The sequence below is a fragment of the Eulemur rufifrons genome, chromosome 21 (genome assembly GCF_041146395.1).
Source record: "Eulemur rufifrons isolate Redbay chromosome 21, OSU_ERuf_1, whole genome shotgun sequence".
Taxonomy (NCBI): Eukaryota; Metazoa; Chordata; class Mammalia; order Primates; family Lemuridae; genus Eulemur; species Eulemur rufifrons.
Genome location: NC_091003.1, coordinates 26094986 through 26107366, shown reverse-complemented (window position 1 = coordinate 26107366; position 12381 = coordinate 26094986). Strand labels below are relative to the sequence as shown.

General features: G+C 56.1%; 1 protein-coding gene across 3 annotated transcripts in view; it reads right to left on the bottom strand.

Annotated features, from left to right (window-relative positions):
- Positions 1-1160: 1160 nt before the first annotated feature.
- DGCR8 (DGCR8 microprocessor complex subunit) overlaps positions 1161-12381 on the bottom strand; it is a 30881-nt gene continuing 19660 nt past the window's right edge. For 2 of the 3 annotated variants that reach the window (XM_069496713.1, XM_069496712.1), the window contains exons 10-14: positions 4813-4913; positions 4399-4505; positions 3765-3892; positions 2363-2476; positions 1161-1394 (exon numbers count right to left, since the gene is read on the bottom strand). In XM_069496713.1, coding sequence (XP_069352814.1) covers positions 1311-1394; positions 2363-2476; positions 3765-3892; positions 4399-4505; positions 4813-4913 — 534 coding nt within the window. In that variant the 3' untranslated portion in view covers positions 1161-1310. Of the gene's footprint in view, positions 1395-2362; positions 3349-3764; positions 3893-4398; positions 4506-4812; positions 4914-12381 lie in introns of those variants that run through there. The other variant, XM_069496714.1, reaches the window with a different exon arrangement.

The window sequence follows — 12381 nt, the reverse complement described above, 5'->3', positions numbered from 1 at the left end:
CACACAGGTGGTGAGGGAGGGATATGCTCTGGGTGACCCACAGGCTGACATTCCGTCTTCTGGACAAAAACACCATCACCACCACCCATGGGCAGCATCGGTTGGCACGGCACAAGCACACGGCCGCCTCGACAGGTGCTGGGGACAGGTGAGCACGACCTCCTGCCCTGGGACACAACAGGAGCACCGCTCCAACCCTGCTCCGTCTGCAGGGGCCCAGCGAGCACCGGTGCCAGGCAAGGAGCAAACTGGGCGTGGGGCCTGGCTGCATGGGGTGGCTGCCCTCGAGATCCAGGGAAGCCCCTGTCGCCGGGAGGCAGCTGCCCGCCTCGCGCTCAGCCAGCCCCGCGTCAAGAGTGGACTGCACTGAAGGGCCCTGGCTTCCTGTTTAAACAAGTCCACTTGCTAAAATGCAGGGTTCCAAGTCGACTTCCACCCTCACTGTAAAAGTTTCTTTCCAAATGCTGAAATATCAAAAGCTTTAAAAATCGATGAGGGCACAGATGGACTTGACTGTGCAAAAATCTCCATAAAAAACCGTCGCCAGCGGCCAGCGAATGCGGGGCCTCTGTGTCCAGCGAGGTGTGGCCTTGGGGCATCGACTGGATCAGGACGCTGGGCTGCAGCAGGCAGCGACACCCGGGAGGCTGCAGGATGCGTCGTCCCCCTGGCGTCACGTCCAGGCTGGAGAGCAACCACCCTGACGATGGTTTGCCTGCCATCTCTGAAAAGTAGTGCTGATGCTAAAAGTCTATTTATTTTAATCCAAAAAGATCTGAAATACTCCTTTCTAACTGTTATAACTTTTTCAGAGAAAACGGGAAAACACAGAAGGCAGGTGGGGGCGAAGTGCCACGTGCCCCTCTGACCAGCTCCCCCAGCGGCTCTGCAGGGGCCACCTGGCACCACGGCCAGCCACGGCATTCAGTGTCCTTTCTCAACTCATCCATCATCCCGTATCATCTGCTGTCCGTGCACATTACGTACGAAAATTCATGAAAACCTTCATCAAGACAGTGCGCAGCAGGTACACAAGCACGGTCTACAGCTGTCTAGAAACTACCAGCTTCCAACCGTGCGGCACCCGGAGTTGATCCTTAAACACATCCATTCAGGCCTGGGAGGGCGTCCAAGGGGGAACCGTTGCCTCACGTGTGTGCTAGAGCCCCCACCTCTGGCCCAGGCCCTCGGACACGCTGGCCACAGGGGAGGAACTCAGGCTGGAGGCCTGACTCTGCGATGAGCGATGCGTGACTGGGGGTCTCAGCAGTGCCGCTGGCGGCCCCCGCGCCCCGGCCTGTGCTGCCGCCTCACACGTCCACGGTGCATAGGGGCTCGCCGCCAGGCTGGGCAGACGCCACGATTGACATCTTGGGCTTCTTCCGAGTCTCCTCCTGAAAGAACAACAGCTCAGGGATGCCAACGCACTGGGCTTCGCCAAGGCTCAGGAAGGCCGGGGTGGCAAGCCCCGCAGACTGGCGCTAGGAGGCTCCGGCAGCCCAGAGGACACCAGTGCCTACGACGCCAGGCTGGGAGTGGGACGGCCTGGGGAGCAGGCTAAGCCAGGCCTGGAGAGGGCCCCCGCAATGCCATGGCAAAGCACCACATGCTGCAATTTCCCTGGTGTCCGCACACCCAGAAGCAAAGAAGTCAGGTGGGGTCACAGCAACAAGCCAAGTCTCTCCCTGGCCCAGCCTTTGTTTGCCCTGGGGCCCAGTCAACCCCTTTCCCCAAGCCAGGGCCTGTTCCCCTCAGGCCCCACAGCCCCTCTCCTGACCAGGGCCAGGCCAGGCAGTCCTGCTAGCTGCAGGCGGACAAGGGTCCCACCCCTGCCTAGGGCAGGAGCAGGGCGCCTCCTGGCCTCCTGGCCTCCTGGCCGGTCGAGGCACGGGCAGGGCAGCAGATGCGAGTCCTGGGGCTCGTGCAGGCCCAGGGGATGCCACAGCTAGGAAAGCTCCGCCTCGGAGGCCCAGGAGGGGGCGTGAGTAGCCACATGGACTGTGCCTGGGGACAGGGGATACCACTGTCAACCTGACAGTCCCCTCTTGGTGTGGGGCACCCAAGGTGGCTTTTGGAAGCCTCGCTGGGACCAAGCCCTACCAGCTGAACCTGTGAGTTCCCCAGGGTACCTGGCCGGCACACTGACCCTGCCCTTAAACGCCAGCGTGGAAGCAAGACCCAGGGTCAGCCCACAGAGGTCACACCCATCACCGAACACCAGGCTGGCCTGCCAGCTCTCTACTGTAACCAAAGGAAAGTGATTTTATAAAATTTCACACATGCTGAAGCTCATCTGGAAGGAGGGTCCTGGTGCCCTGGTCTCGGGGGAGACGCGGGAGGGCAGACGCGGGGCCGCACTCACCCTCTCCTCCGCCAGCCTCTTCATCTCCTCCTGCAGCTTGCTCAGGATGTGCAGGTTGGGCTTGTTCTTCTTGGCGTACTGCTGCAGCTCGATCACGCTCTTGTCCGAGGTCTCCTGGGGACACAGGGGCTCGCTCTCAGGACCGCCTGGCAGGCACACAGCAGCCAGGAGATGTGGCCACCCACTCCACACTGGCTGCCTATCCTCACCGACGCCTGGCCTGCGTTCTGGCCACACCACCCCACTTCTGCCTCCTCCTGCCTGGCAGGACAGGGAGGCTGGGTGCCCACTGGACCCCAAGGACCCATCGAGTAGAGAGATGAGCACGTGGCCACAGCCAGCAGGGACAGCGTGCTGGCCCCGGGCACTGAGCTCTCTGTGCGTCCCACAGCTCACACAGCCAACGAGCTGTCCTTGGCCCCTTCCTGTCTTCTGAGGCCAGCCATGAGGGTGCCTGCCGCGCCCTGGGATGCCAGAGCTGCCCTGTGCTAGGCTGTGCCATGCCGGCACTCTTCGCCCTCCAGCTTAGAGCGCTTCCCCAAGGCCAAGCCGAGGCTTCTCTCTCCCTCGGTCTGCGCCCAGGACCGTGCGCAGCAAAGGCAGAAGCCGGCTTCACCTACATTTTAACTCCTTGCCCCAAAGCGTCATCCTTCACACACCTTGGTGGCCTGTGTGGCCTCACCCTGCCTTGTCATGCCCATAGCAAGCGCCTCTTCACGGCCCTGGGGGACCTGAAGGTGGTGCTGTGCTCGCCCTGGCCTCTGGCTCAGCCTGAGGGCCCGTGGCACGGCCCTCAGGTCAGCCCACCCGCAGCGCGCTCCCCTCATGCCTACTGCCCCTCCACCAAGCGGGACGCAAACACTGGGGAAAATGAAGAAGGCGAGCACTCACCTCCCAGTGCTTCCCTCCACCCCCTGGGTGCAGGCATCGGCTCACACATGGAGATCGTGGCCGCAACAGAAGCAAGACCGATGGCACACAGCGCTCTTCCGATAAAGGCAGACCAGGGAGAGCTGCACTGATGTGCTCATCTCCTTCAAGCCACCGGGCGTCCACTAAGTCCAAGGGTGTGCCACCCCGGGAGGGCCGGGGCCTGGCTCCTGAGCCTTCACGCCCCTCAGAGCCGGGCGCACCACCAGTCTCCCGCCTGGCCCTGCCTTGCACTCCAGCCGCCTCGCGGGCCCAGGCAGTGCCCGATTGCTCACGCTGCACCGACCACTCCCAGCAGTTCAGACAGCCCCACGTCGCCTGCCCACAAATGCACGGACATGGCGTAGGGGGGGCAGCCATGGGCTAGAGCGGAGCTGCCACGCTCTGCCCCTCTGACGGCAGAGCCCCAGACACAAGCTCCGGGGTGGGAGGAGAAGCAGAGGCTATCGTGGGACCCGAGGGGGCCACCTACCTGCTTGACCATCTTGCTGCTCTCGCGGCCATACATGCGCAGCAAAGACCCCCAGTTCTTGACATGCGGGTGCAGCAGCTGAAGGATTTTCTGAGAGGCTAACTGTTTTCCCACTCTCTTATTTTTACCTACAAAGAGAAAGCAAACATGGAGAGCGCTGCCGCGAGCATCCTGTGTTCACACAGCCAGCTCGCCTCAACAGGAGCCCTGCTGTTCCCAGCCTCACCAACCCCCACCCCGAGGGCCAGCAGGGCACACTGTGCCACTGCTCTGGGCGTCCGTGTCTCATGGCACCCGGCTGCCACCTTGCGATGGCCATCTGTGGCTCTAGGAGGGGAGGGCACGCACCCAGAGCCACGCAGCTAAGCAGCCTGCCTCTCCCCCAAGCCTTACACTCCAGACGCAGAGAAGCACCAGCGTTCTGCTGGCTGTTCTGGAAGAACACTCTTGCCACAGGGACGGGGCTGGACAGACAGGGGCGGCAGGAGGGCATGGGAGGAGGACAGGAGGTGCACGCAGGATGGCCTCTAGCCAACACACAGCTGGGGCTCAGGAAGCACAAGGCCACACCAAGGGCCACCAGCCCAATGCCACCCCCCAGGGTCCTCGGGAAGCAGTGGAGAAGGGTCCTTACACCACCCGCGGACTGTGTGCTTGCCACACGCCATGACATATTCGCTCTTCTGATTTTTACCAGGAACCACTTCAAACTTGATGGACGTGTCACCCATTCCGTGGTTTCTTTAACAGAACACAAAGAGCAGGCAGCACCGACTGAGGAGCGAGGGCTGCTTTGGGCAGGCCCTTCAAGGCTCTCTGAAGAAAAGGCCAGGCCTCTCCCCACACTGCGTGTCAGCGGGAGGAGGGGGTCCCTGGCACACCTGCCTCAACCCCACGGCTCTGCCTGACAGCCAGGGCTGAGGGGCTTCATGCACCCAGGGAAAACTGCCATGCCTCCACCCGGGCACAGACGGCCACAGAGGCCGTGGGACGCCAGACAGGAGCTCGCCCAAGCTGACCCCGCACGGGAGGCGCCCTCCCGCCCTACCTTTTAAGGCACTCGTGGAGGATCTGATATGGCGACAACAGCCCGGCCTTGCTCGTCAGCTCATAGACCCGCGAGTCCTCGATACTGATGTGGTTAAAATACTACAACACAAAGCAGACGCCTGTGAGTCCTCACCAGGCCCACCGGCCTCTCAGGGCTGGCTTCCCCCAGACACTCAGCGTTGTTTCCTATGACATCCCCTAAACATGACACCCCACAGCCCTGCCAGGGACCGACTGGGCACGGACAACGTTCCGTACCTCCCTGTCCCCCTGAGCACAGTGGGACGGAGTCTGGTGCCCACGGGGGCCCTGGGCCCACGGCTGGCTAGGGGACACCTCTTCTGAGTCTCACTCTGACCAACAAGACACAATTCTTCAGAAATCTAAAGTCAAACCACTCTCGGAGAGAACCTTCACAGTCATAATTACAAAGAGAGAGAGAAGATAAGCCAGACAGACACAGAAGCTGCATTTTAAAAAAGGCCAAGCTCCCCGAGGGCCAGAGCCCCAGGTGGCCGCAGAGTCCCACCGGTTGGGGCCGGCAGGGCCTGCTGCAGCTGTTTCCAACGGCGCCTTCACCCCGGCTCTGCGGCCAGTCACTCTGACCAGAGAACAGAGAGGGCAAGAACTGGCAATACTGAAGCAAGTTAACCAAGTCACACATGAGGAGGACAAAGGGGAAATTCTGCACAGCAAGGCCGGGGGAAGCTGGACAGGACTGAGGTGGCCGAGGGGTGCATGAGGTGGAGCCACAGGGACGGGCCACCGACCTTGCCTTCCCTGACACAGTCTCTAGCCAAAGGCTGAAGCCGAGACCCCTCCTGGGTGAAAGAGAGATGCCATCCAGCCCACCTCCCTGGCGGGGCTGCCGTGGTCCAGTCCCACAGACCAGCCTTTGACCAGCAGAGGTTTGTTTTCTCAGTTGTGAAGGCTGGAAGTCTGGAGTCCAGGTGTCGGCAAGGCTGTGCTCCCTCAGAAACCTCTAGGGTGATGAAAGTAATTAGCAGGACATACACGCCCTGTAGGCCCAGCCACCTGGGGTGCAGAGGTGGGAGGATCACTTGAGGCCAGGAGTTCAAGACCAGCCTGGGCAACACAGCAAGACCCTGTCTCTAATAAGAACAGAAAAAAAAAATGAGAAGAAGCCTCTAGGGGAGGACCCTTCCTCACCTCTCCCAGCTCCTGAAGACCCCAGGCGGCCCCGGCTTCCGGCAGCATCCCTCTGCTCTCCACGCGGTCTGCTGGCCCTGTCTCTCCCCCTTTAGACACCAAACCACCCCACTGCGTGTGACGTCATGTTACTCTAACTGTATCTGCAATGACTCTTTCCAAAGGTCACCTCCAACATATCCTTTCGGGGGACACAAAGCAGCCCAGAACAGGGTCTCCCTGAGATTCTAAGCAAGGTCTTCCCAGCTGACAAGCAAACCTTAATTAAGAGTTGGCACCACACATGAAACAGGGGGGCCCAGCACCAGAGGGGACACACCGAGTCCACACCCCTCACGGCCTTGCCCCCAGCCCTGTTCTGGGGACCTCTGAGAGACCTGGAGCCGAGGGCGAGAGACGTGCTCCGGCCTCATGTGTGGGCACCCCAGGAAGCTGGACTCGGCCGATTCCAACAGCTGGCCGCGCAGCCCTACAGGTGAGCCACGACCTCAGCAGTGGTGCCGGCCCTGCAGACGAGGAAGAAGGCGGCTCCTGGGCCCTCCCCCGCTTGGACGAGGAGGCAGACGCACTGCCGGCCGCGGGGAGGAGGCAGGCACCGTCCCTGAGGAGGACCGCCCAGGCCAGCGAGCAGGAACTCCTCCCGGCACGGTCTGGCTCTTGTCTGCAAAGAGGTCCTCCCAAGACACTTCTCTCCACACATGCCCGCATCAGTGTGGGCCTGTTTCCAAGGAGAGTCCCTCACAAAGACATCAGGCCCTGGAACCGACCTCGGGGTACCAACCAGACAGCCGACCACTTAGTGACCTCTGACCCTCTTGGCTGGGAAGGCCCCGCTCTCCAAGCCGTGGTCCGTCCCTGGGCAGCAGGCCTGGCATGGGGCTGAGCAACGGGAACAGCGTGCACACCCCAGAGCTCTAGGACCCGCCCTGGCACACGCCTCGCTGGAGAGCACGGCTCAGAAGCACAGACACCAGTTTCCGGCAAAGACCTGGGCCAGGACGGCCTGCACCGAGCGGCCAAGGCCACACGCACTGCTGAGCGCTAACGCCAGGGGCAGGTGGAGGCTCCAGCTCTGCAGACAAACGGCACAGAAGGAACCTGAGTGACCAGTGCCCGGCAGATGTTGAGGGCCGTGAGGGAATACCACGGGCAACCTGACACCCATGAATCCAACAATCTGGATAAAACGGACCAATGCCTCAAAAAATTACAAATTATCTAAATAGCCTGAATAGCCATATATCTATTCAAGAAATTGACTCTGTGCTTAAATAATTTCCCACTAGGAAAACTCCAGGCCCAAATTTTAAGAAAGAAATTACATTGATTCTATACAGACTTTCTTGAAAAACTCAAGAGAAAGGACACTTCCCAACTCATTTTATGACACCAACAGTACCACGATGTTAAGACCAGGCAAAAATAGTACAAAAAACTACACACAAAACTACAATGTCCCTCATGAATACACATGCAACACTGTAAAGCATATTGAAACCATTAACGCATAAAAAGAAATATATCCCATGCCCACGTAGGACTTATTCCATCAACATAATTATCTACATTAACAAAGAAGAAAATGTGATGATAAGGTCAACAAATACAGAAAAGGCATTAGACAAAATCCAACACTATTTCATATAAAAGCATTCAACAAACCAGGGATAGAGGCGACCTTTGTCTACCTCGTGAGGGCATCTACGGCAAACCCCAGCCAGCATCACACTCAGTGGGCTGCCCCTAAGGTCAGGAACAGCTACCCACTCTCACCACTTCCGGCCAACAGTGCACTGGAGGTCCCAGCCAGAGAAGTCAGGCAAGAACTAAAATACAAAGCATCCAGATGGAAAAGAAAAAAATCAAACCATCTTTAATCATAGTTGACATAATCCTGTATGTAGAAAATCCAAAGTCTACAAAAAACAACTAGAATTTATATATGACTTTAGCAAAGTGACAGGACACAGGTCAATATACAAACAATAAATTGTGTCTATGCTAGATGAGTAACCAGAATTCAAACTAGAGTACTACTCAGTAGCGCCAAACATACAAAATACCTAAGTATAAATCTAATAAAATATGTGCAGAATCTATGTGCTGAAAAACTGCCGAATTCTTTGATATGAGAGATATCAAAGAAGACCTAATAAATGTAGAAATAGTCTATGTTTATGATTTAGGAGACTCAATATTGTTAGGATGTCAATTCTCCCCAAATTGATCCACAGATTAACACAATTCCAATTAAAATTCCATTTGAATTTTTTATAGAAATCAACATACTGTTTCTAAAGTCTACATGGAATGGCAAAGGAGCTAGAAAAGCCAAAAAAATTTTGAGAAAGAAAAACAAAGTCTGAGGATTCGAGCTATCTGACCTCAAGATTTCAAGTCATCAAGAAGGTGTGGTGTGGCATCAGTGAAAGGACAGACACAGAGCTCAAGGGACAGAAGAGAGCCCGGAAACAGGTGCACACCTCCATGGTGACCTGATTCCCAGGAAAGGTGCAAGAGCAACTCAAGGGAAACGCCTGCCCAGGGCCCAGCAGCCCCAGCCCAGGTGCTGGAATTTGACGAGCGCACAGAACCGGACAGCCTCACTGTCAGTCACCAAAACCCAGGAAGGTGCCAGTGTCCCGAACTGAGACCAGAGAGGCCCCCCACACGCTGTGGCACAACCACACAGTGGGGGCTACTCAGCGGTGGAAATGACCCTGACATGCACGTGATGGAGGTGAACCACCCTAAGTCACAGCGGCCAGGTCCAAAGGCCACTTACTGTGTGGCTCCACTCGTAGGACATTCTGGAACTGGCAAAACAGAGGGGCACCCCGAAAGAACACGAGGCATAGGGAAATGTTCTCTGTATCTTGACTGCTGCGTTGGTTACATGACTCTATACATTTGTCAAAACTCATACAACTGCACCAAAAAGTGAACTTTACGTGAACTAAAAAATCAATTGAAAAAACCGGAAAACACCTGGCCACTAATCTCTAAATTCGTAAATAGCCACGCACCAACCAGCCAACAGCTAGCTAAAAGACAACAAAATACCAAGAACAGGTCACCACGAGTGTGAAAAGGAAATGCCGGGTCTGTTTTTTTTCCCTTTCTGATCAAGCAACACACTTGCTTCTCGGTGAGCCTCTCCTTCCTAACAGTGGCACCGGCACTTCCGAGGCGGGGACCGGGTAACCACCGCACCTCACGGGCGTCAGCCCGCAGAGCGCGCCCAGGGCCTCCCCAGCCTGCTCCGACACCTCGACCCACGGTCCAGGCTGGGATGTCCAGGGGAGACAGCCCCAGAGCAGCGTGCTGACACCTCTGCAACAAAGTCCAGCCCCCAGGACACTTCCCAGGAGCGAGAGACGACTACCTCGTCTGAATGCTCCCTCCACCCCACCTGAAGGAAAAGCTACTTTCTCCTGGGACAGATTTTAAAATGGGAAAATCAGCCGGGCGCGGTGGCTCACGCCTGTAATCCTAGCACTCTGGGAGGCCGAGGCGGGTGGATTGCTCAAGGTCAGGAGTTCGAGACCAGCCTGAGCGAGACCCCGTCTCTACTAAAAATAGAAAGACATTATATGGACACCTAAAAATCTATATAGAAAAAATTAGCCGGGCATAGTGGCGCATGCCTGTAGTCCCAGCTACTCGGGAGGCTGAGGCAGTAGGATCGCTTAAGCCCAGGAGTTTGAGGTTGCTATGAGCTAAGCTGACGCCACGGCACTCACTCTAGCCTGGGCAACAAAGTGAGACTCTGTCTCAACAAAAAAAAAAAAAAAAAAAAAAAAGGGAAAATCAGATACATATGTATATAATTAAATCAGGTCAAAAAGCTTCTCAAGAGGGGCACACATAAAAGGTACCCTAACCAAGGTGTAACATAATAAAAGTATATCTGGTCTTTGTCTCCAATTCCCAGCACGGGGCTCCTAAAACCCTGGGGATTTCCTGAGTGATAGGAGTATCTGCGTTATTCAAAAGGACCCTTAGGTCAGGCCCAAAGTCCCAACACTTTAGAAGGCCAAGGCAGGAAGATCACTTGAGGCCAGGAGTTTGAGACCAACCTAGACAACTTGGAGAGACACACACTCCCAGCCCGTCTTTACAAAAAATTTTAAAAATTAGCCAGGTGATGGTGCACACCTATAGTCCCAGTTCCTCCAGAGGCTGAGGTGGGAGGATCACTGGAGCCCAGGAGTTCAAGGCTGCAGTGAGCCCTAACTGTGCCACTGCACTCCAGCCTGGGTGACAGAGTGAGCCCCTATCTCCTTTAAAAAAAAAAAAAAAAGACCCCACACCTGAGCTTGTGGGAAGGAGGTGGCTCAGGGTGGGGTCTCCAGAAAGATCAAACGCCTGACTAAAGGGTGGGAACTTTCAGGCTGTCCCCCACCTCCGGGAGTGAAGGCGGGGCTGGAGATTGGGTTATAAAATCTCTTGAAGGAGACGTGGAGAGCTTCCTGGTCGTGAAGGTACCCATGTGCTGGGACGGTGGAGCACCCGACCCCAGGACACAGAGATTCCTGCCCTCGCGATCCTCCTAGACCCCGCCCTGTGTGTCTCCTCAGCTGGCTGTTCACTTGTTTCCTTTGTCATAACCATGGTAAGCAAAACGCTCTCCCGAGTTCCATGAATCCTCTAGCAAACTAACAGCCTGAAGACTGCAAATCTGCAGCTGGCCAGGCAGAAGCGTGGTGGGCAGCGAGGGTCCCCGTCTGCAGCTGGCATCTCAAGTGGAGGCAGTTGTGTGGGACCGAGCGCTTTATCCTGTGAGAGCTGACAGCACTCCAGGTAGCAGCGCCAGAGCTGACCTGCTGGACACCCACGTGGTGGCGGAGGACTGGGGGAGTGCGTGGACACCCCCCACACGGGGAGATCTTCTGGCCGGGATTCCCGAGCCCAGCCGCAGCTGGTGAGGGGAACCCTCCCGCCTACATGCCCTTCTCCACCTGGGAAACCTCTTCCTGCTCAGGCAAATTTCCAGTGTAGTTTCTGGAAAGCCTCTCTGCTTCCCAGCAGAGCCCGAGAGTGCACATTGAGACTCTGACCCCAGCTGGGCTGTCTCCCAGCGCCAGAACCCACAGTCACGCACACACACTTGTGCCACCCCACGTCAAAGGACAAGCAGGGCCACGACTCAGGAAGAATGGTGGCATCAGAGCTGCACAGCCCCGGTCCCGTCATGTGCGACAGTGCCTCTGAGAGTCTCATGGGCTGTGGGCGTGAGAATGGGCAGGGGGTTCTTTCCCATCTTTCCCTCAGAAACAAAGTTGAAATGTGGCTTTTTCTGCAAACGGTAGCATGCTGAGACTAAGTCCCTGATCCAAGGGGCGTCTGTGATCTGTATGTGGCCTATTTATGATAAAATAAGTTACATAAAGCGCTGGGTGCAGTGGCTCGTGCCTGTAATCCTAGCGCTCTGGGAGGCCGAGGCAGGAGGATTGCTTGAGCTCAAGAGTTCAAGACCAGCCTGAGCAAAAGCAAGACCCTGTCTCTACCAAAATTAGAAAAATTAGCCGGGCATCATGGTGTGTGACTATAGTCCCAGCTGCTTGGGAGGCTAGGGCAGGAGGATTGCTTGAGCCCAGGAGTTTGAGGTTGCTGTGAGCTATCACAGTGCCACTGCCCCCTACCCGGGCAACAGAGCGAGACCCTGTCTCAAAAAAAAAAAAAAAAAAAAAAAAAGCAAGCAAGCATAGAAAACATCCAGAAACTTGAGAGCAACAATTTAATACTAGTTTATTGTATTTTATAATAGTAACAGCCTACAAAGATAGCAGACTTAAAAATCCATCCTGAAGTGCTTCTGGAATGGCAGAATGAGGGCCTCCAAAATCTGCTCCTCCATAAAAGCAATAAGAACACTAACAAAAATGGTCAAAATCAACTTTTTCAAAACTCTGGAAATTAAAGAAAGCCTTTAAACCATCTGAGGAGTGTTTATTCAAGAAAAACAGCTGAATCTTGGTAAGAACAAGGAGTTTCGTGGCATTTTAACTTACCCTACTCCCATTCTCTCCCCCCAGCTCTGTGGTCCCCAAGACCCCAGCCACAGAGAACTGTCACTCTGAGACCTCTCTGGCTGCCCTCAGGGAAGGACTCGTCTTTATTTGCCTGACTCAGAGTTCACCCCGTGAAAACAGCCCAGTCCCCAGGGCACGTGTCAAAAGGAATCAGTGGCACACGGCTCACACTGCAGTGGCCTGAGGCTGTGACACCAGCTGGGCAAACAAGAGGGTTGCCAAAAGCCTTGACAGAAAAAGCTGGACAACGAGATGTCCGTGGAGGACTCTGAAAAGCTCCAGCGTATGTGTGGGGTCTGGGGGCCCACGTGGCCCTGTGCCTGTCCAGCACAGACCTCAGAAGGGCCTTAACTTCCCCTCTG